Source organism: Nomascus leucogenys, chromosome 12 (assembly GCF_006542625.1).
Source record: "Nomascus leucogenys isolate Asia chromosome 12, Asia_NLE_v1, whole genome shotgun sequence".
Lineage (NCBI taxonomy): Eukaryota > Metazoa > Chordata > Mammalia > Primates > Hylobatidae > Nomascus > Nomascus leucogenys.
The window spans coordinates 34,810,779-34,832,710 of NC_044392.1; the positions used below are offsets into that span (position 1 = coordinate 34,810,779).

The 21,932-nt window shown below is 36.1% G+C and overlaps 1 protein-coding gene and 1 pseudogene across 3 annotated transcripts in view; both read right to left on the reverse strand.

Annotated features, from left to right (window-relative positions):
* Positions 1-458: 458 nt before the first annotated feature.
* MAEL (maelstrom spermatogenic transposon silencer) overlaps positions 459-21,932 on the reverse strand; it is a 52,540-nt gene continuing 31,066 nt past the window's right edge. For all 3 annotated transcript variants that reach the window (XM_030824034.1, XM_003258810.4, XM_003258809.4), the window contains 7 exons: positions 18,430-18,554; positions 17,601-17,655; positions 17,334-17,475; positions 6,409-6,471; positions 4,737-4,869; positions 1,528-1,603; positions 459-1,006 (listed from right to left, as the gene is read on the reverse strand). In XM_030824034.1, coding sequence (XP_030679894.1) covers positions 819-1,006; positions 1,528-1,603; positions 4,737-4,869; positions 6,409-6,471; positions 17,334-17,475; positions 17,601-17,655; positions 18,430-18,554 — 782 coding nt within the window. In that variant the 3' untranslated portion in view covers positions 459-818. The remainder of the gene's footprint in view (positions 1,007-1,527; positions 1,604-4,736; positions 4,870-6,408; positions 6,472-17,333; positions 17,476-17,600; positions 17,656-18,429; positions 18,555-21,932) is intronic.
* On the reverse strand, positions 16,656-16,774 carry LOC115837675 (annotated as a pseudogene).

Here is a 21,932-nt window from a genome sequence, read left to right on the forward strand (position 1 = left end):
CCAGAGTTTGGGGTCAGACAGACTTAAATTGTTGCCTCTGCCAATGTCATGTGTGGTCTTGGCTTGTGGTTTGAAGTAAAAGGGGTTACCATACCTGTTTTACTCATCCTAGGTTATATATTACCCCAGGTTGAGAACATTAGCCGGTTTAAGTCAGTCAGAGTGAACACCTGACTCAATATAATACCTGCTTGCTTTGCAGTCCGATGGATAAGAAATTCATTCAATATCTAGCCATGTGATGTGATTTAGGGTAAATTACTTAACCTTTCCAATTTTGCCTTCTCATCTTTCAAGTGACTTCTTTTGCCAAAGTAAGTATATTTCAAAAACTTTTTAAGGTAGCAAAACTCTGTGTTTGTTAAAGGCTAATTTTCTTAGTTATTTGCAATAAAAACAGCCTGCAGGTCTCTAGTGTAAGGTTCCCATTTCATGACAGGAAGAACAGATTAACACTATTTTAGAACCTTTCATAACAGATATTCAATACCTTTATTATCAGGGGGAAGAATTATCAATCTCTAACATTCCCAAAAGTACAACTCTAAAAATGTCAGTTTTGTTCATATAGGACTCCAAATTTTAATGATATACCCATCATACAGCCAGGAAGCAGAACAATCCCTCAAGAAAAAAAGCACAAATGCCAAGATGCTCTCCAACCACAATTTTTTTACATCTATGAAACAATTTCCTTATAAATTAAGTAGTTTTTTATAGTAGTGACACTTGTCATTGATGTGATCTGTTTAATATGACTGTAGAAAGAAGGAAGTTGGGCCTGTTATTGTTTTCAGAAATTGAAAAGAGTATCATCATTAAGATAAGGAAGAGAAAGATTTGTATCCATCTTTTTGGGACATGTAAGGTGAGAGTGAAGTGTCACAGTTGGAGAATTTGTGGATATTGCTGGAGGAATTGGAGATGCTCTCTAGTAAGCGGGTAATCCCTCTTCCCCGAACGCTGCTGTTTTGGCCAGAAATTTTTGCCCTAGATGGGTAGTCACCTAGGATATTGAAAATATGAGAAAAGAGATATAGCAATTTTATAATTTTATTACAAAGAGATGCCTCAATTAACTGACTCATCCTACTGTAGGCCTTTCACTAAGCCATAATTCAATGGGTCAAGAATAGAAAAATGTTTTTGTTTTCAGCCCAGGAAACTTTTAATTGAAGTTCTTTAGGCACCACTTGAAATTTCATGTTACTAGCTTTTAAAGTTTCTCACCCCACAAAAGATATCATTAAAATCAAAACTATAAAGCTATTGCTGCTACAAGAAAAATAGGTTTTTTTTTAAATGCCCTGACAAATTCTGAGAAGTTACAATGCATCCAAGTGATGCAAAAATGTACACATCTAAATTGTTTAAGGTGCTAATGCCAAATAAAACCCTCAATTCAACAAGCTCCTTATATCCTAAAGCTAATTTAGATATCACTGTTTAAATACCACACCCTGGGATCTTAGTAATAGGCTCTAACATCCTTTAGGTGCATTTTTGTAAAATATAAAAGTTGCTTACCAGTGGGTGTGTTTGATCTTTGTTCCTGATTAGAAGAGTTGAAATGAGAGAATCCTGAACTCCCGACCCTTAGCTTCTGTAAGGAGCAGGAAAATACCAGGGGGAAAAATGTTTATTTCTTATCCATTATTGGATGGTCTGTCTTCAATTTCATATTACTCTTTAAAAATGCAAACTAACACTCAAATACTTTTCCAATGTCTTATCAACTTTTGCTGCAAAGAGGGGGGGGAAAAATAGGATAGACTTTGGAGGGAGATTAGGAATTACAGGGTAAAAAAGGGTTTGCCTTTTTTTTTCCTAAAAGTGAGATTATAGCACGTTTGCTGATAATGAATTAGAACAGAGGGAATCCCTGATGATACAGGAGGGGAAAATTACTGAAGCCATGTCCTTGAGTGGTAAGGGAGGGAAATCTAATATACAAGTAGACAGATTGGTTTTAGATAGGAACACAGAAAATTCATTCATTAAAATAGGAGTAAAGCAGAGGATATGGTAGATGCAGGTAGATGAGTGGTAGGAATATGTAGAAAATCTCTCCCAACTGTTTCTATTTTCTCAGAGAAGTAGGAGGCAAAGGAATCAGCTACAGCAAAGGTGAGGGAAGAGATGATGAAATTTGAAGGAAAAAAGTGGTGAGAAATAACTGTCTAGGAGAGTAGGAAATTAATCAGACTAGAGAAATGGGTATCTGTCAGGCAACAATAAAGGCCCCTTGAAGTTGGTGGTGATGAATAGTCAGTAAGATCGGTCAGCATGGTAGTTCCTTTCTAGCCACATTTAGTGTCACAGGCATAGGAGGAGAGTAGATGAAGAGTTACATGTAATCAGGGTTAGTATCTGTCAAGTATGATGAAAAACAGAGGGCCAATGGAGTTGACAGTGCATGCAAGGCAGTGGAAAAGATAGGCCAAGGAATCTGAGTTGGGAAGGAAGGAGGTGAAGGGTAGAGACAAAGGTGGTAAAGGAGGAGACATGAGGCTACAGCATTACTAGTGTGAATGGTGCCCTGGGGTTGTGCAATGAAGTGGCCCTGTAAGGGAGTATAAAACAGTGGAGGCATAAATGAATTGTACATCCCAGTAGAGACTAAATAATTGTTCGCACAGGGGTACTAGAAGATGGTGGTAGTCTGAGAGGGGGATGTTTGAAATTGAGATTATGAAGGAGGTACCACTGAGGTCCAGGATATGATTGTTAGGTAGAAGACAGGATTATTGAAGGACAGGAAATCGAACTGAGAGGTTAGGCAGTTGGAAGGACTATGTGTAGGGAAATTGAAATAATTCTGATGGAAAAACCAGTTTTCTGGATCAGTGTTCCTCTAAGAACGAGGGGAACCAACTCAGGAGTCTGCTGACTCCAAAAAGGGGCCACTTGGAGTCTACTGATTCCAAAAAGGTACTACATCCTGGACAACAGGAAATTCAATGCCTAGGAATTTTGGGGAGACTGTATAAAGAAGTCTGGAAGCCACAATCAAGGACAACTACTTCAAATCTAGGCCCATGACACATGAAGAAGAAAAAGATGTCACCATTTGAAAAGGCTAATAGAGAAGCAGTGTCCTTAGAGGAGGGTCAAGTTTTAGTTAGAACCAAGAAGGTAAATAGACTTTCCCCCAAAGAAACTGAAGATATCTGAAATTTTGCTGATAACTAAGGCTGAGAAAACCCACAGGAAGGTTTCTCAGGAGTTGGGGAGGGCTGGGAAATAGGACCAGCCAAATAAGATGAGTCTGGGAGATGAGAGAGAATCTAAGAGTCCTAGGCTTCCTATAGTAACTGATGTAAACAATGAAAAGGCACATTATTGAGATTAATTCTGATAATGTGAACACAGATGGTGGTGATGAAGCTAAGGAAGGGTTTCTCAACCTGGGCACTAATGATATTTTAGACTGGAAAATGCTTTGTTTTGGAAGGCTGTCCTGTATAGATAGAGTGCTTAACAGCATTCCTGGCCTTTATCCACTAAATGCCAGGGGCACCCTCTCCCCAGATGTGACAACCAAAAATGTCCCCAGGCATTGTCAGATGTCTCATGGAGGACACAAAATGGAGTCGAGAACCACTGGGCAAAAGGTTTAAAGGGAGGATAGAGAAGGGTCTTGCCCAGAGTACATATGGAGAGCTCTGAAGTCTTTCCGTTTTTATTTTTAAATTATCATACAGTAAAACTTTTTTCTTGGTGTACACATCTATGAAGTTTAACATATGTACAGACTTGTGTAAACACCACAATCAGGATACAGAGCCATTCTATCACCTCAAAAACCTCTCTCATGCTCAATCCCTTTACAGACACCTTGTTCCCACCCCTAACTCCTGGGAACCACTAATTTGTTCTTGTTATAGTTTAGTCTTCAAAAAAATGTCATATGAATGGAATCATACAGTATATTCTAAAGTACGTAATTTTGGAGACTGCTTTTGTTCAGCATAATTAACTAGGATGAATCTAGTTGTTTTTATCAGCAGTTCATGCCATTTTTTGAGTTTCCTTTTCACTAAATGTTTATTTTAAAATAACAATATTTATTTATTATCTATTAAGCTCTAAGGCAGGGAGGCCTTGGTATTGTCATATATTGCTGCATTTAATCCTAACAAATACTAGCCCCTAATATTGTTCTTGTTTAATACATAAAAAATTAGTACAGAAAGTTCAAGTATTGTGCATAAAGTCACAAAGCTTATACATAGCAGAACCTAAAATAAAATTCAGGAATTCTGACCCTAGAGCCCATACTCTTAACTGCTATGCACTTAGTGGTTTAGAGGCCTACTAATAAGTAAACAGCAGGGAGGGAAGGAAGGTGGTAAGGAAATTAGATAGCTTTTAATCAAATCCTAAATCAGGTCTTAAATATTTTTGAAGTAGATGTTTAGAATATTTGTATTACTTACATTCAGATATTTAATTTTTGGAATAAATCTTTGGAAATGTTTTACATAAAGACTAAATACCAGTTTTAACTTTCTTAAAACTTTGTTAAATTCGTAGGAAATATACCAGAGAAAAAAGAATTTTACACAAGACGCAACTGGATTAGGAACTGTTTGACATTCCATGAAGGACTTCAAAATAATGTTTAAGGGGAGGGAAAGAACCAAACAAAGGCTGATCTTTTGCTGCTGTTGGCCAGAATCACATTGAGTAGAACAGCTAAAGAAACCAGCAGCTCTTAAAAGTCAGTTCCTTACCTGGTAACGCCCTGCATCCAATACAACCATTTTGGGTGTCACACTATTGCTGGCCTCATAATCTTGTAGTGGTACATGAGCCTCTGTGAGCTGGATTCCAAAGAGAGTGGCCAGAGAATTACTGATGCAGTACCTTTAAAAGAAATAAAAATCTATCAGAATCTAATTTAATTCATCTAAAAGTATTTGTATTTTAAAATCTCTAAGAAAAAGAAAGCATCTGAGATACTGTTATAAACTGGGAAAAAATAAATTTGGAGATTCAGAGAAGACATATAAATAAATAGCAATACATACAATAAAACAGGTTATTACTGCTAAGCAATCTTTTGATTGCCAGATAAAATTTTAGGTTCATTTTAAGGGCATGGCAAGGAAGGTAAAGATTACCAGGATTCCCAAATGTTTAAGGCAAGGAGAGGGCAGCGGCAGAAATAAGACTACAACCATAAACACTAATCTATCCTCTGAACTAATATCACCCACTGGGCTACCAGAGCACCCAGATTATCTGGGGCTCCAGGTACTTTCACTACAAAATGAGAACAAAAGACCTACGTGTTAGAGTACCCCAATAAGGAAGTGGTTCTGAAGGTTCACCCATATTGCTAGGAGAAGTGACATGGACAGAAAATAAAAGTAATATCATGTACAAAACCACCTTTATTTTTATTTTTTATGAGTACATAGTAGGTGCATATATTTATGGGGTACACAAGATGTTTTGATACAAGCATGCAATATGTAGTAATCACATCATGGAAGATGGTATATCCATCCCTTCAAGTATTTATCCTTTGTATTATAAACAATCCAATGATTCTCTTTTAGTTATTTTCAAATGTACAATTAAATTATTATTGACTATAGTCACTCTGTTGTGCTATCAAATACTAGGCCTTATTCATTCATTCAAACTATTTTTTGTACCAATTAACAATCTTTACTTCCCCCTCACCCCTCTAGTACTCTTCCTAGCCTCTGGTAATCATTCCTTCTACTATCTCCATGGGTTCAATTGTTTTGATTTTTAGATTCCACAAATAAGTGAGCACATGAGATGTTTATTTTCCTGTGCCTGGCTTATTTCACTTAACATAATGACCTCTAGTTCCATCTATGTTGTTGCAAATGACTGAATCTCATTTTTTTTTAATGGCTGAATAGTACTCTATTGTGTATAAGTACCACATTTTCTTTATCCATTCATCTGCTGATGGATACTTAGGTTGCTTCCAAATCTTGGCTATTGTAAACAATGCTGCAACAAACATGGGAGTATAGATATTTCTTCAATGTATTTCCTTTCTTTGGGGATATACCCAGCAGTAGAAGTGCTGGATCATATGGTAGCTCTATTTTTAGTTTTTTGGAGAACCTCCAAACTGTTTCCCATAGTGGTTGTATTAACTTACAACCCACCAACAGTGTATGAGGGTTCCCTTTTCTCCACATCCTTACCAGCATTTATTATTGCCTGTCTTTTGGATATAAGCCATTTTAAACCAGGGTGAGATAAGATCTCGCTGTAGTTTTGATTTGACCCCCTTTGTTTTAAAAGAGCATTGTGGAAACAGAGTTACCCGGATTGCCAAAGCTATAGCAAGCAAAATAGCACAGAATAATTTAATCAGAATACAGTATTATGAAGAAACTCCTTTCCCCAACTTACGCAATCTTCTTGCAAACAGCTAAAGCACAGAAGAGAATATCATTTTCTTCATGCCACTTGCACCTGTACAACAAAATGGACTTTAATATCCTAACTGAAGTAGCAATGCTTAAAGGTTTTTATATGCCAGATTTCTATCTGAAATCTTTTAAAAAATGAGGTTACTTGAAGGTTAAAACTTCAAATTTAACACAAAGATTTTTTAGAAACAGATTTTAATGCCACATTCTCTGATACAAATTCATGATACTACGCAACCTACACATAACCATACAGTCAAATTTTACCTTGAAATAAAATGAGTGCTTCTGGCACATTAGTGACATGCACTCATTCAACATTTATTCAATGTACACTATTTGCTAGGCCTTGTGGTAGGCACTAGAAATACAGCATTGAAAAAATAGAAATTATTACCCACACAAAACTTACTTTCTAGTGGGAAAGAAAGATCAAGAAAGATATGCAAGCATAATACACAGTAAATTGGAAAATTGGGAAAGTTCTAAAGAGAAAAAAATAAAAAGATGATATAAAATATTGGGGAGGAACATTTTAGATAAAGTGTCAATGAAAGGTAACACTGAGAAGGTGGTGTTTCAGTGGAGATCTCAGGAGGTGATGTTGGTGAGGAAACAATGGAAATAATTTGTGTAAGTCAATACAAGGTTACAGACACTAAAATAGCACACTTTCATGACAAGAGCTGTTATAAACTTGTGTATATCTTTCCAATGAGTACACAGTCCATTAAGACTCATAGCAGCTCTACTTGTACAATACAAAGCTTGCCTAAACTTAGCAAAAGTCTTCATTTAAAATTATAAACACACTAAACAGTGTAAAAAGTCCATTATTTGCACTGAATGAAAGTTATTTCATGCATGGATGAATGGAAGACTACTTAAAAATAAAATTAAGAATTTCCCACTGTTTTTCCAAAGAAAAGTGAGCCTATAAATGTGGTAGTTCACAAAACTGTAACATGAAGCCTTAGGTTAAAAGTTAAGTTATATAAACATACTATGTACCGGCAAAAAAAATAAAAATTAAGAAAACAAAAAAACTCTAAACTGGCTGGGCACAGTACTCTATAAAGTACTCTGCCTTTCTACACAATCTTCTGTATCCTGTTAGAGCTATTAGTTTGCTTTTGTTCCCTGGATTATCTCATTCTTCTGGATTGTGAGTTGTGGTCTATTTTGTTCTTTTTCATGTTGCAGGCTTTTCTTGAATGCCTGATTATTCTTGACTGCGTTCATATTTAGATATGAGGTGTGATCTCTGCTCACTGCAACCTCCACCGCCCGGGTTCAAATGATTCTCGTGCCTCAACCTCCTGAGTAGCTGGGATTACAAGCATGTGCCACCACGCCTGGCTCATTTTTGTATTTTTAGTAGAGACAGGGTTTCACCATGTTATCCAGGCTGGTCTCGAACTGCTGACCTCAGGTGATCCACCCACCTTGGCCTCCCATAGTGCTGGGATTACAGGCGTGAGCCACTGCGCCCGGCAGGCTTTCATTTCTCTGAGTCACTATTCAGGCCATTTTTTATTGGAAAGGTCCCCCCTTTCAACCCAAATCTCTGCTCTAAGAAATTCTATCTTCACAGAAGAAACAAATAAAACATTTATTCGATATAGTAATTAATAGTTTTAAAACCCTCACAACACTTAAGTGATGTCTTCTGCATATGATTTTTCATAACTTTTTGAAACTCTTTTGGAATTCTACCAGAATTTACCATACATGACTAGTATCTTCACACTAGAGTCTTATTGGACAGGAGATTCTGAGGCCAAGGATGATTGTGTCACTCTTTCCCATATTTCCCACAGAAACTTTCCCATACAAGTGCCTTATATACAAGAGCAGCTCCAATCCTGCTAAGTATCAAAAGCTCATTAAAATGGACTAAGAAAAACTATTCTAAAGTGATAAAGTATAAAACTGCACCTCTTAATACTATTATTGCTGGGGTTTCTGGTTCAAGATGGTGAATCAAACACCTGCACAAATTTACCTCTTCTTGGTCCTAAGATGCTGTGAAGATGACAGTCAAAGAATAAAAATGGTAGATGTCCACAATAAAGGAAAAAAGCAGGAAGAGGCCTCCATAGAAGACATTTTAACAAATCGGTGGCAAGTAAAATAAATGGTAACTGATGAAGCTGGAAAGAAGTCACAGTCTTCAGTGCTCAAGAGGCTAACAGCAGAAGAAGGTCTGCCTATCAGAACTCTGGAGAGGCTCTGGACTTGTGAACATGTCTCTACTCACAGAGCAGAAAGGGAAGACACGAGGCTGAACTTCTGTAAAAAGAACAGTCTACTTCCCTGACCCCCCCATGCAAAAAAGTAAACTGTTCTTGGAAAACCAGGCAGCAAGAATGGCTGCTGGTACCCTAGAGCAAAGCCTTTCATATTCTAGCATTTAGGATTTTGCCTCCAACTAAACATCTCTCTTGTCTGCTTTCCTTACAGGAAAGCCTCATCAGTTAACAATCCCCACTGAACAATATGGAACACTTGGCTTTGTAGCCTCATTTCTAAATATGAATGCAATCAAGAATAATCAGGCATTCGAGAAAAGCCTGCAACATGAAAAAGAACAAAACAGGGAGACCACAACTCACAATCCAGAAGAATGAGATAATCCAGGGAACAAAAGCAAACTAATAGCCCTAACAGGATATAGAAGATTGTGTAGAAAGGCAGAGCACTTTATAGAGTGGTAAAGAAGACCAACTACTTCACAGGGATTTATGAAATTATTACATCCAGAATCCCAGTTTTTTCTCATCTCTTCAACCCTCATCAATACTGATGATGGCTATGATGATTTGTATAACATAGCAACACTTACAGGCTGAGAGGTACTGAGACTTTGAAAAGCCTCTGCCCACATTTTAACTTGTCAGAGCTCATCAGGGCTTGTGCCAAGTCCTCTTCTCTTTCTACTGTTTGCCGAGGTGATCTCATCTACATGCTGTGAGGTCCATCAAGGCAGAAGACTTGTCTTCCTGTACTGTATCTTCAGTGCCCAGCACATAGTGAAAAGAATGCTGACACTACCCAAACCACTTCACTGAGCTCTAGCAGGACGACAGTTGCTTGCCTGCTATCTCCAGATGTGATGCTTCACCAGGACCTCAGAACATTGTAACCTTGCTCCTCTCCTCCTCATCTATCCAGTAGTATACACCAGAAACCTGGGCATTGTCTTTCATTATTTCTTTCCATTTTCTCTCCCTGGGTCCAGTCCATCAGCAAGGTCTACTGACTTTAACCTATCTTAAATCAACCTATTCCTTTCCATCTCTCCTTGTGTTCTTGCACGTTTAAAACTTTTTCTAACGGTTTATGACCTCCAACTGCTTCAACCTCATCTTGTGCATTCTCCTCTTCACTCATTACTCCCCAGTCACACTGATTGTCTAACAATTTCTAGTAAATACCAAGCCTTTACCTCAAGGCTTTTCTATCTCTGTCTAGGGTGCTCTTCTTACCATTTTTTTGCATGGCTACATCTTTCTCCCACTTCGGTTCTAATGTCACACCCTCGAAGTCTTCTTGACCATTCTATAAAGTGGTCTACTTTTCTATACATTCTTCTCTGCCAGAGTGTCCTGTTGATTATCTTCTTAGCACTTATCACAAGCTAAAATTACCATTTTCTTTATTACGTACTGTATGTTTCTTTCCTACTTAATGATTAGCTTCTTGAAGGCAGGGACCACATTAATTTTGCTCACCTTTGGATCATCTTCTGGCACAGAGGAGGTGCTCAATAAATATCTGACTAAATAAAGGCTGCCATGTTTAGTCAGCAGATCATAGACAGTGAATTAGTCCAAGAAGAATTATGACAAGAAGCATCAGGAGAATAGGGGACCTATAAAAATTATAAATATTCTAGCCTCCAAAATGCATGTTATTAACAGACTGTTTACTTAAGATTCTAATATTCAATTTGTCTAACTGTACTCAATTTCACCAATACAAAACCTACCCACTTCTCTTAGAACTAGACAAAACATTTATCACAAATTTATTACAAACTTTAAGGTCTTTTAGTAAGCATTTAAGAGCAGTGGTTGGAATAAGTTTCATTTGCTTATATTAACAGATTCTAACAGTTTCTATTGTACACTACAATCCAAACTCCCTTGTAAAATATCATACACTTGAATCTTGTTATGTTATGAAGCTCAATAAAAAGTAGATCCATCCTGTCCAAAGAAGTTTAGTAAAGTGCCTACAGTACTATGTAAGAGTTTTACCTTTAACAAAATCCCATGGCATGGACCTCAAATAATGTCTTAAACTAGAGCTACTCTAATCTTGTTGTAGAGTATAGCTACTCTGCTGAACTCAATACTGTATTTCTTCAATTATAAAACACATTTTCTTGACATTTTAACCAAAATTAGAATTCACCTTAAAATTGAAGGTATTGCACAATGTCTATTTGACAGTCTAGAAATAGTTGCCATTATCTAACCATGTACAAATTTAATTATTAATCTTGATGGTAACCAGACATTTGCAATCCTTCAACATTTTAGTCAATAAACCATTTAAAGATTATTTGAGGACATATTAGTTTGTCCCTGAAAACTTTCTTTTGACCTCTTCTGAAAAGATCAAGAAAGAACTGGCATCAAAACTTGCAGAAAGGGTATGCTTAGAAGAAAACCCCAGAGACAACAGTGGAATTCTTTTTTAAGAAATGCTGTATCGCCAACACTCTTAATGGCACAGAGGACAATAATGTATAAAAACATGGACAATGAATGACTCAATGTGAAATTTTAGAAATACTTCAGCCTGTAACTGAGGTAATGGTACATAAATCCAAATATCTTAACACATCATCCATAAGCTTTACAGATTAACAAGAACAACAACCACAAACGTGGTGAGGAAAACAAAATCTACACCTACAGCATAACTAGAAGAACGCTACAAAACTCAGTTGTCTATAAATAGAAAAATGAAAACTGTAATTTCCAATGGAACAATTTCTCAATCTCCTACCCCAATCTTTATATGGAGTAGAGTCCAGAAAAAAACTGTGGGGAAGAAAGAAAGAAAATGGAGAGCCTAAGATTAAATTAAAATCATTCTTACAATGAGGAAGCCCATTCTTTACGTAAATATTCAAACAGTCCTAGTAGATCAGAGCACTGACTATAGGCAAGTGCCATGCTAAGTGAAAGAGGAAGGGGGAAGTGCCCTTTAGAAATCAAGTGGAGAAAAAAAAGTAAAGGGGGAAATTTAAGATCATGCAGGAAATAAAATTCTAAGAACCTACAACCACACTCCCACCACCCTGAAAACATTCATTAAAGAACCTGTACTTTGTCACATTGACAGAGAGGAAGGTTCTTGGAACAAAGACTCTCAATCAAACCTCCCACTAAATTATCAGCCTTGTCCAAGAAACGCAAAGGAGCAATGTGTCTTCATCTACAGAAAGCTATTATGGGAAGAAAACAAGCTATTATAAGAAGAAAATAGCCTGGCATGATGGCTTGCACCTGTAATCCCAGCAATTTGGAAGCAGGAAGATCACTTGAGGCCAGAAGTTCGACACCAGCCTGGGCAACACAGCAAGATTCTGTCTCCACGACAAATGAAAAATAACTAGGTAGGCATGGTAGCACATGCCTGTAGTACCAGCTACTCAGGAGACTGAGGCATGAGGATTGCTTGACTCTAGGAGTTCCAGGCTGCAGTGAGCTACGATTGTGTCACTGTATTCTGGCCAGGGTGACAGAGCAAGACTCTCTTAAAAAAAAAAAAAAAAAGAAAAGAAAACAGAAAAGGAGAATCAAAACATTTTAGCTGATAATTTCTCATACCCCCACCCCCAAAAAAATATGAAGGAGGGGAAAAACGTAACATTACTGTGTTAGTCTGTTCTCACACTGCTATGAAGTAATATTTGAGACTGGGTAATTTATAAAGGAAAGAGGTTTAACTGACTCACAGATTTGCATTGGTGGGGAGGCCTCAGGAAAGTTACAATCATGGGAAAGGCAAAGGAGAAGCAGCCACCTTCTTCACAAGGCAGCAGAATGGAATGAGTGCAAACAGGGGAAATGCCAGATGCTTATTAAATCCGTCAGATCTCATGAGAACAGCATGGGGGAACCGCCCCCATGATCCAGTTACCTCCACCTGGTCCAATCCTTGACATGTGGGGGTTATAGGGATTACAATTCAAGGTGAGATTTGGGTGGGGACATACAGTCAAACCATATCAATCACCATTCCATGTTAAATTAAATATCCTCAAAAAGAATGTGAGAATATAAAAACACACCCTAAATGAGAAACTTCAAAACTAGAAACAGAAATAAACAAAAAAGAAGAAATTACTTAACTCAAGAAAGAGAGGAGAAAAAAAAGACAAAAACATTACAGAAAAGAACTAAATTACCAACTGCCCAAGGCTGAACAGATTCATTTGTAAAGTTAATAAGAGAAACTGAAGAAAGCAGAAACTATCATGAGAATCAACAAAGTAAAAAGGGTCAGAAAAAGTGATTAAAATGAAAGGCAAAGAAGATCAAACATACATATATATTGGACTCCTTTTAAGAAGAAACATTAAACAGTGGAACAAAACTAATATTAAACTATGATCTAAAAAAAAAAATCTCCAGAAATAGAACCTGATTCTGCATATTGAAAGGGCTCACCAAATGTCTCAGATAATGGACCTGCATATAAACTCAGAGAAATAGCCTAGTAACAGTATTAGACTTTAAAAATGAAAAAAGACTAAGGTCTCCAGGCAAAATGATCAACTAACTCCAGTCAAAAAGATCAGATAACTAAGGCCAAGATAACTAAGGCCAAGAGAATTAACTGACCAAATTTCACAAAAGGAACACACAAAGCCATAAAATGAAGTTGCATTTTCTAGAAACTCAAGGAAATATGGTGTAAACCATTAGAAAAAGTTTTAAACATGCAAGAACACAGGGAATACTTTTCCATGAGCCCCTGATCAATTTATTGTATCAAGGTTCAGCAAACTTTAACTTTTAAGGCATCAAATATCACAGCAGCCAGCTTACAACTACAGGAAATGCAATGAAACACAGACAGAAACACAGTAATAACAGGAGATTACTGTCAACACAAGACATATCAACTGGATAAAATATAACTAAAGAAAATGTAAACAATACAATCAATGTAGATGATGTATGTGTGTGGATCTCAAATGCTACATCCCGAAAAGAAAGTATATTCTCATATGCCAAGAGAACAGTCACAAAAATTGATTATATATTAAGTCAGCAAAAAACCCCCCAAATACCAGTAACTTCCATAAAGTAAAAATATTATAAACACTTTCTGACCACAATGTAAAAACATTGGAATTTACTAAAAGAAACAAAATGCAGAAAGTCCTTTTCACCTGGACATTTAAAAGCCTTGTTTTAAAGAGATGGTGGTTGAGAGTTAAAATGACATAATTTATTTAAAATGGCAATTAAAATATTGCATGCAATAATCTACGTAATTCATTGAAAACAATGATTAAGAGAAAATTCACTCTACTAAACACATAAAAAAAATCAGGCAAAAGATAAATTACATTTCCAGCCCCCAAAACTAGAAAAAGAACAACAACATACAAAGAGAATAACAGCAAAAATTAATTAGGAAGAGAATAGAAAAACAGGTCTAATAAATTAAAATCCTATTGTTTTGAAAAATTAAAAGACAACACATATGCTTACAAAAAAATGAGAGAGCACAAATATACAATGACAAGATAACCATTGAAACAGATGAAATTTAAAAAAATTTTGAGACCACACTTCCTTGCACGTCTTTAAACAAATAACTTTGAAAAGCTATATAACATGTATCATTTTCTAGAAACATACAGATTACCAAAATTTACCCCATTAAAATTAGAAAGCCTAATAAAACCAATTTCCATGGAAGAACAGAAAAAGTTATCAAGGAACTGCTCCTACAAAAATGCGCCAGTCCTAGAGATGCACAATATGTGTGAGAAAAATTTTAAAACGTATCTGAAAGACACAAAAGTAGATTTGAACAATGGAAAGATGTCCCTAGCCTTTGGAAACAACTCAACACTATAAATATTTCAGTTATCCCCAGGTTAAGTTATAAATTTAATGCAATCCTAACAAGCTTTTTTTAATGAAGCTAGAATAAAGTGACACTTCCTAATATTATTTTTGTTTACAAAGTGGAAATGCTTTAGACATTCAAAAGCTAAATTAGCAAAAATGGAATACAAACAAGCAAATGAACTTAACTATTAATATATTCCAAAAGAGTAATTTGTACTGAAAGGGGAAAAAAGAACCTAAATAACTTCTGAACAAAGTATTTTGACTATATACTTTCAGACTAAAAGTGATTATAAACAAACTCTAAACAGTTGTATGTCTTTTTTTAAAAATAGTGGTACCATATAATTCTAAAAAATACTTACAGCCAGGGTTCTCATTCTCAGAGAAAGGAAGTTTTTTAAAAAGTAAAAAAACTAGAGAACTCTATGGTATTGGATTGAAATTACAGGTTAAGTGTGAACTCATGATAAGATAGAGATGGATAAAAAGACTGAGAGACCTAGCTACAAACAGATGTATATGGTGTGCGCACGCACACACACACACACACACACACACACACACAATTTCCTAGCTCTCTACTAAGGGGATCTAGAATCAATGACACTCTAGCAAGAAATGAGCACACCTACTACCCAGATTCTATCTCCTAACTATTATGCTCCACTAAAAGAAACCAGAGATTCTTGGGAGAAATGGCTAATCCAGGGCTGGAACAAAGAAAGTACAAGATAGGCCTGGAACATATTGTGCCAAATAGAAAGCAAAGAAGCACTGTTAGATAGAAAGCAATGAAGCAGTGTCAAAAGGGCACACAAACCCCTGCTTGAAGGTACTCCCACTGGCCATATATGGAACAATTTGATCATAAAAATAAATTACAATAATAGATTAAAATGTATTGAATAGGAATCCATGAGTCCATGCTCATATAAATGAAAAAAATAAATAAATGAGTAAAAAGGAGAAACTTTTTTTTTTTTTTACAGTGGAATGCCAACCAATAAATGCAGAAGGAACAATCAAATTAGAAAAATCACCTTTCACAATGATAGTAACAATTGACTCAGGCAAAAAGCAGCACTTGATACTAAAATTTGTATATGAAAGTTTGAGGAAGAGAATACCTACCCAATTTGAAAGTATTTCCCCACAAAATATTTATTAATTATATGGTAAAAAGCCAGGAGCAGTGGCTCACGCACGTAATCCCAGCACTTTGGGAGGCTGAGGCGGGTGGATCACGTGAGGTGAGGAGTTCAAGACCAGCCTGGCCAACATGGTGAAACTGCGTCTCTACTAAAAATACAAAAATTAGCTGGGCATGGTGGCGGGTGCCTGTAATCCCAACTACTCGAGAGGCTGAGGCACGAGAATCGCTTGAACCTGGGAGGTGGAGGGTGCAGTGAGCTGAGATTACGCTACTGCACTCCAGCCTGGGTGATAGAGCAAGAGTCTGTCTCAAAAAAAATATATATATTATATATATATTTATATAAATATATAATAAATATATATTTTTATATAAATATATATATAATAAATATATATAAATATATATATTTGGTGTATATATATATATATATATTTGGTAAAAAAACCCAGTAACTTTCCAATAGAGAAATATTGATAGGTACTATCTTAAACAAGTGATCAAAGTTATCATCATCAGTAATGGGACAAACTGACATCATATGCCTCCAGATATGACACACTGAGCAGTCAGTCACATAATCCCTTCTGTGGTATTCCTGCCAAAAATGCATAATCTCAATTTAACCATAAGGAAATACGGATCAACTAAAAGTGAGAAACATTCTATAAAATAACTGGCCTGTACTCAAAAATGTCCAGATCACAAAAGTGAAAATAAGACTGAGGAACTGTTCCAGATTAAAGAGATATAATAACTAAGTGCAACATGTGGTCTTGGACTGGGCTCTAGAATTTTTTTGGCTATAAAAGACATAGTGGAACAACTAATACAATATGAATATGGTCTCGGATTAGATAATAGTATTGTGTTCTATATTCAATATTCCTGATTTTGATCATTACACTATGGTAATATAAATGTTCTATACACACACACGCGCGCATGCACACACACAGTAAAATCCTACAACACCCAGTATTCCCAGGCAGTCTCTCATCTAAGTACTAACCAGGCCAATCCCTGCTTAGCTTGTGAGATCAGACAAGATCAGGTGTGTTCAGGGTGTTATGGCTGTAGACTAAACATTCTTATTCTTAGGAAACACATATTGAAATATTTAGGTATAAAGAGGCATAATGATAGCAACTTACCCTCAAGTGGTTTTGAAAAAGTGTATATATATTTAGAAATAAAATTATAAAGAAAATGTATTAAAATGTTAGCAATTAAGGAAACAGAATAGTAAACTTTGTATTATTTTTGCAACTTTTCTGTAAGTCTAAAATTATCTCAAAATAAAAAATACTTTTGCCAATTTATTTCACTTATATATTCTTTTACATGTAAGTACAAGAGTTCTATGTAATAAAAATCTGTCTAAATAAATTTAAGGACATTCTCTCATCAGTATAGAAATTCTAAGTGATAAGAAAGAACAGTTTATTTGGCAGGTTTGTTTTTAGTGATACACAAATAACAATATATCTTACTATCAATGAAATTTTATATGCAGGGAAATACAAAGATTCTAAGCTGTTATGGGAAAATATTGCATAAAAAGGCAAAAATAGTCCTACCATATTTTCTCAGTTTAGGAAATAAGTCAAAATGACTCTAAAACAAAAATGCTAGCAATACCTTGTGTTGCTAGAATAATCCCACATGGCCACATCTAGGAGGCTTCGAATCCAAGTCTTAGAGGGCTCCTTGAGAAATTTTTGTTGGTAGATCCCCACCACAAGATCCTCTACAGTGAGAAGTTGTAGATCTTGCCTGATTTCTTCCATTAGTAAATGGAAAAACACATACAATTAGTAAATTTAGATACTTGGTAGATATCAAAGTGGAAACAAATACAGATATTAACTATAAAGCACTTCTGCAGCAACCCAGAGTTTTACTTACCTGATGCCTTTGCCATATGCTTCAAACACCAGTTGACTCTGGTTCTATCATCAGACTGGAGAAAGCGAAAAACAAAACAAAACAAAACAAAAAAAACTACTTGTATCTTCTCCTACTTTGAATGACTTCTAATGCTGTCCTTTCAAAATGTGGGGGTTGGGAGGTAGGGGGCACAGGAGAAAGACTGAAGAGTTTGTGCCAATGAAATGAAAACTACAAAAAATTGACATATATTAGAAAAGACTACAGCTATTATTAGTCAGTTACATTTATACAGAAATGTTAAGATACTTTATGAGAAGCAAGAGAGACCTAGGGTATGTAAATGAAGAAACCAATGTTCAGAAAAAGATAGATAATCACCTCACAGTTATACTAAGTAGCAAGGTTAAAACCCAACTTTTCAACTCCAAGCCTGGAAGAATATAATCTCTCTAAATATTACAGACAAAGAAGGAAGGGATTGCTACAAAGACAGTTTTGAAGAAAAGGTATTCTTGTTTGGAAAGATAGGTGTACAGAATAGAATGGAGCATCCATTCTTAAGGGTAAAAAGATATTGCAGATATTTCAGAAAGAAGAACTCAGAGAACATGAACTCTACCAAAATAGAAATATGTTTAGCTTTTGCAGTCTTCAAAATCCCTCCAAAATTGGAGACATTTTTAAAATAGGCACTATACCTAATTACATTCAAAACAATTCAAAATGAATGTGTTTTAAGACACACAATATACAGACAAAAATACACAGGCAAAAATTATTTGTTTTATGGATCTTTTGGTACTATAAATTGATATCTTAAAAGAACTTCTTAACCTGAATTTACCTTGCAGTAGATAGGTGGCCAGTTCCCTGGGTTGGGATGAATAAATCTATAAAGGTTTTGTAACACAGTTGCTTGGTTATGCCCACGTTCAAAATTTGAAATAGGAATCTTGTGACTAGAATCACCTGAGGGAAATAAAAAGAAGTTCAAACTTTGAGCAAGATAAATATTATGGGGTAGGTATGGAAGTGGGGGTACAAGAAGAGAGTAGTGGGTAACACATAGTTAAGTACTTGTACAAAGCCCCGTTTTGGTAAGGATTTTACATATTTTAACCCAGTCTTACAGCCACTCTATGATGTGATGTGATATGTGTGTGTGTGTGTATGAGAAACAACTGAGAATCACAGAAATTAGTAAGTTAATAATTGGTAAACAGTTGAGTTATGACTTAAACCCAGGTTTGTTCAGTAACCAGGCCTGCGGTGTTTTACTGTTCCCATGCTGCCTTTCATACATTAGTAAGGCTTGAGAACTTAATAGTAATGACTGCTTTATAAAAAGTTATATGATGACACCCACTTCACAGGAAAAAAAGGCCAAGTAATTTAGACCAACTTTCCCACAGAAAATAAAAAAGCGTGAGGATATTAAGATCACATAGAGCATTAAGGAACTAATGGGTTAAGATTAGATAATATATCAATTCAGAGAGGTGAGATTAGCTTTAGGGAAGTTTTTCCTCTGGATCATTTGCCAATTCCGGAAGAGGAAGCTGAATGACTGAATAGAGTGCTTTTAACAGCTTCTGGGCCTGGCCTTCTAGGCCCCCAGGTATCTTAAAAAAGCAAACACAAACCCTTTCCAGAGGAAGTTAACATTATTATAAGTCTCAAATTACTCTGAAATCATTACTTCCACCAAATACTCCATGAACAATCAGGTATGCAATAAAACAAGAATGAGAACGAATATATAGTTGACAGAAAGATACCCACAGGTACTCCAGATTTTGAATAGACAGATTTTACATAATTATGTCTGAGGAGATCAAATTACAAATTTTAGCATAAAATTGTTAATTATATATACTAAAAAAAAGATTCAGGAAGCCAGGTGTGATGGTGTGCACCTGCAGCCCCAGCTACTTGGGAGGCTGAGACTGGATCAATTGAGCCAGGAGTTTGAGGCTGCAGTGAATTATGATCATACCACTGCACTCCAGCCTGAGTGAATGAGCAAGAACTCCATTCCCCTTTACTCTCCCCCAAAGAGATGAAGGAGTTGTTCAACTTCTAATGATAGATTAGGGAAAAGCTGAACAAATAAAACACCTTCGAAGACCCACAGAGACAAAAACACGGTGAGGAATCATGAATCACGGGCCCAAAATCTTGGAAAGGAAGAAATCTTAGAAAGCTGAATCTGGCAGTTGGGTTTGTTTCTTCCCAGGGCCAGTTACCAATTCTGGAAGAGGAGATTTAGAGGCTGAGAAACAGAACAGAGTTTCCAATAAACTCAGACCTGGTAAGAACTGACTATTTTACTGCAATATTACTTACATAAAAATTTATAATTAAAAAAATATTCCATTGTCTTCTGCCTTCCATTGTTTATGCTGTGAAGTCAACTGTAAATTTTACTAATAATCCTTTGGTGATTACCTGTCCATCCTTTCCCCTTTTCCAGTAAAGGCCAACTACAAATTGACTTTTGTGATGTCTGAAACCCAATTTAAAACCACCTCAATCCATGAAAATGCATTAAGGTAATCTGAGATGCTAGTGACTCCAGCTTTCTGACAGACACAATCATAAATCTTCTTTGGAGAGAAATAACAAGATTTCATATACACTGTTTAGCACTCGAAAATAACTAGACATATGAAGAGATTCTGTTAGCTTGACAACATCACCATAACCAACAGACTATAAAATCAACTCCAAAAAGAAGATCCCTATAAGAGGATTATCCGACATAACACTTTAAAATAACTAGGCTTATTATGTTTAGGGAAATTAAAGGCAACATTGGTAATTTCTGTAGAGCCATAAAAAAGAATCAAATTCAAAATCTTAAAATCTATTCCCAAACCCATTTTATAATGGCAAAATAACCTTGATAATAAAATTAGATAATCTCGGTCTTTAACATAAATGGAAAAGTCCTAAAACAAAATAGTAACAAACCAAACTCGGTATATTATATGTGAAATATATAGTGACCACGCTGGGTTTGTTCCTGGAAGACAATGTTCGTTTAACACTAGCAAACCACCACATGAGGCCGGCGCGGTGGCTCACGCCTGTAATCTCAGCACTTTGGGAGGCTAAGGTGGGCAGACCACTTGAGATCAGGAGTTTGAGATCGGCCTGGCCAACATGGTGAAACTTTGTCTCTAATAAAAATACAAAAATTAGCTGGGTGTGGTGATGTGCACCTGTAATTCCAGCTACTCAGGAGGCTGAGGCACGAGAATCACTTGAGCCTGGTAGGCAGAGGCTACAGCAAGCTGAGATAATGCCACTGCACTCTAGCCTGGGTGATGGAGTGAGACTCTGTCTCAAAAAGTAAATAAATGGCCACATGAACAAAAGGCAAAAATCATACGACATGCAGAAAAAGTATTCATTAAAATGTGCAACTGCTATCTCCCTAGCCAGATAGGGAATATAAGCATATCTTGGAGATGCTGTGGGTTCAGTTCCAGACTGCCACAATAAAGCAAGTATTGAAATAAAGTGTCACGCAAATATTTTGGTTTCCCAGTGCATATAAATGTTTACTGTGCTCTATAAATATATGACTATATTAAGTGTGCAGTAGCATTGTTTTAAAAATGAACATACCTTAATATAAAAATATTTTATTGCTAAAAATACTAATGATCATCTGAGTCTTCAGTGACTTAACAATCTTTTTGCTGGTGAAAGATCTTTTTTAAAAAATGTTTTTATTTCCATAGGTTTTTGGGGAACAGGTGGTATTTGGTTACACGAGTAAGTTATTTAGTGGTGATTTGTGAGATTTTGGTGGACCCATCACCCGAGTAGTATACACTGAACCTAATTTGTAGTCTTTTATCCCTCACCTCCTTCCCACCCTTCCGCCCCCAAGTCCCCAAAGTCCCTTGTATCATTCTTATGTCTTTGCATCCTTATAGCTTAGCTCCCATTTATGAGTGAGAACATATGTTTGGTTTTCCATTCCTGAGTTGCTTCACTTAGAATAACAGTCTCCAATCCTACCCAGGTTGCTGCGAATGCCATCAACTCATTCCTTTTTATGGCTGAGTAGTATTCCATCATATATATACACACATATATGTACTACAGTTTCTTTATTCACTTGTTGATTGATGGGCATTTGGGCTGGTTCCACATTTTTGCAATTGCAAATTGTGCTGTTATAAACATGTGTGTGCAAGTTAGCCTTTTCGTATGACTTCTTTTCCTCTGGGTAGATATCCAGTAGTGGGACTGTCAGAATTTTCAAATGGTAGTTCTACTTTTAGTTCATTAAGGAATTTCCACGTATTTTTTCCCATAGTGGTTGTACTAGTT